This window comes from Pteropus vampyrus, unplaced genomic scaffold (genome assembly GCF_000151845.1).
Source record: "Pteropus vampyrus isolate Shadow unplaced genomic scaffold, Pvam_2.0 Scaffold1000010150, whole genome shotgun sequence".
NCBI classification, from domain to species: domain Eukaryota; kingdom Metazoa; phylum Chordata; class Mammalia; order Chiroptera; family Pteropodidae; genus Pteropus; species Pteropus vampyrus.
In genome coordinates this window covers 1-912 of record NW_011924552.1, presented here as the reverse complement: position 1 = coordinate 912, position 912 = coordinate 1, and the positions used below count along the sequence as shown (strand labels likewise).

Below are 912 nucleotides of genomic sequence, written 5' to 3'. Positions count from 1 at the left end.
CCAGGGTATTATGAGTCCAGCTACATATCCTGATAGGCCTCAGACATACGGTCACCCCATACTTCCTGTCTACTCTAGGGGACAAGGCCACCGCACTAGCTCCATCCCTGCGAGTCACCCACCATCTTCGCCATAGTTCATTATCCAATGTAGCGACCTTGACCTAGCCGGCCCCTGCAAATGAGGGGGCGCGCCGGGTGCACAGGGCCTGACCCGCAGCGACGGGCTGTGACCAGACATGCGGCGGCCCTCTTAGACAGTGCACGGCCCGGGCATAAAAAGGCCGGGAGGAGAGCCAGCTGCAGCCACCGACCTGGGACCACGCGCCCTCACCATGGCCGGCCCCAGCCTCGCCTGCTGCCTGCTCGGCCTTCTGGCGCTGACCTCCGCCTGCTACATCCAAAATTGCCCCCTGGGAGGCAAGAGGGCTGCGCTGGACCTCGATGTGCGCAAGGTGAGCGCCCGCGCCCTCGTTCGGTCGCTCTGGGGTGGAGGGACCTGGGCCACAGGGTCGCCCCGCTGTTCCTTCCCGGAGCTGACCTGCGCCAAGGCCCCCAGCCACCCAGCCCGGCCCAAGGGAGGTTAGTAGATGCTGGCACTCTCCTCTGACAGTGTTTTGGGCCAAAATAGCGCCATGGCAACCCTGAACTTCCGGCGGTCTTCTGGCGCTCCCGCCCAGAGGGGCCCTGAACTCCCACCCCTGGCTCAGCCGCCCGCCTCACTCACTCCCTGCCACCCCGCCAGTGTCTCCCCTGCGGCCCCGGGGGCAAAGGGCGCTGCTTCGGGCCCAGCATCTGCTGCGGGGACGAGCTGGGCTGCTTCGTGGGCACCGCCGAGGCGCTGCGCTGCCAGGAGGAGAACTACCTGCCGTCGCCCTGCCAGTCCGGCCAGAAGCCGTGCGGGAGCGGGTGA

The 912-nt window shown here is 66.9% G+C and overlaps 1 protein-coding gene across 1 annotated transcript; it reads left to right on the top strand.

The window, feature by feature from the left end:
- Window positions 1–308: 308 nt before the first annotated feature.
- Window positions 309–912, top strand: LOC105311778 (oxytocin-neurophysin 1). Its single transcript, XM_011387683.1, has 2 exons — window positions 309–454; window positions 745–912. Exons 1-2 carry the CDS (start codon window positions 335–337, stop codon window positions 910–912), a joined length of 288 nt encoding a protein of 95 aa, XP_011385985.1. The 5' UTR covers window positions 309–334.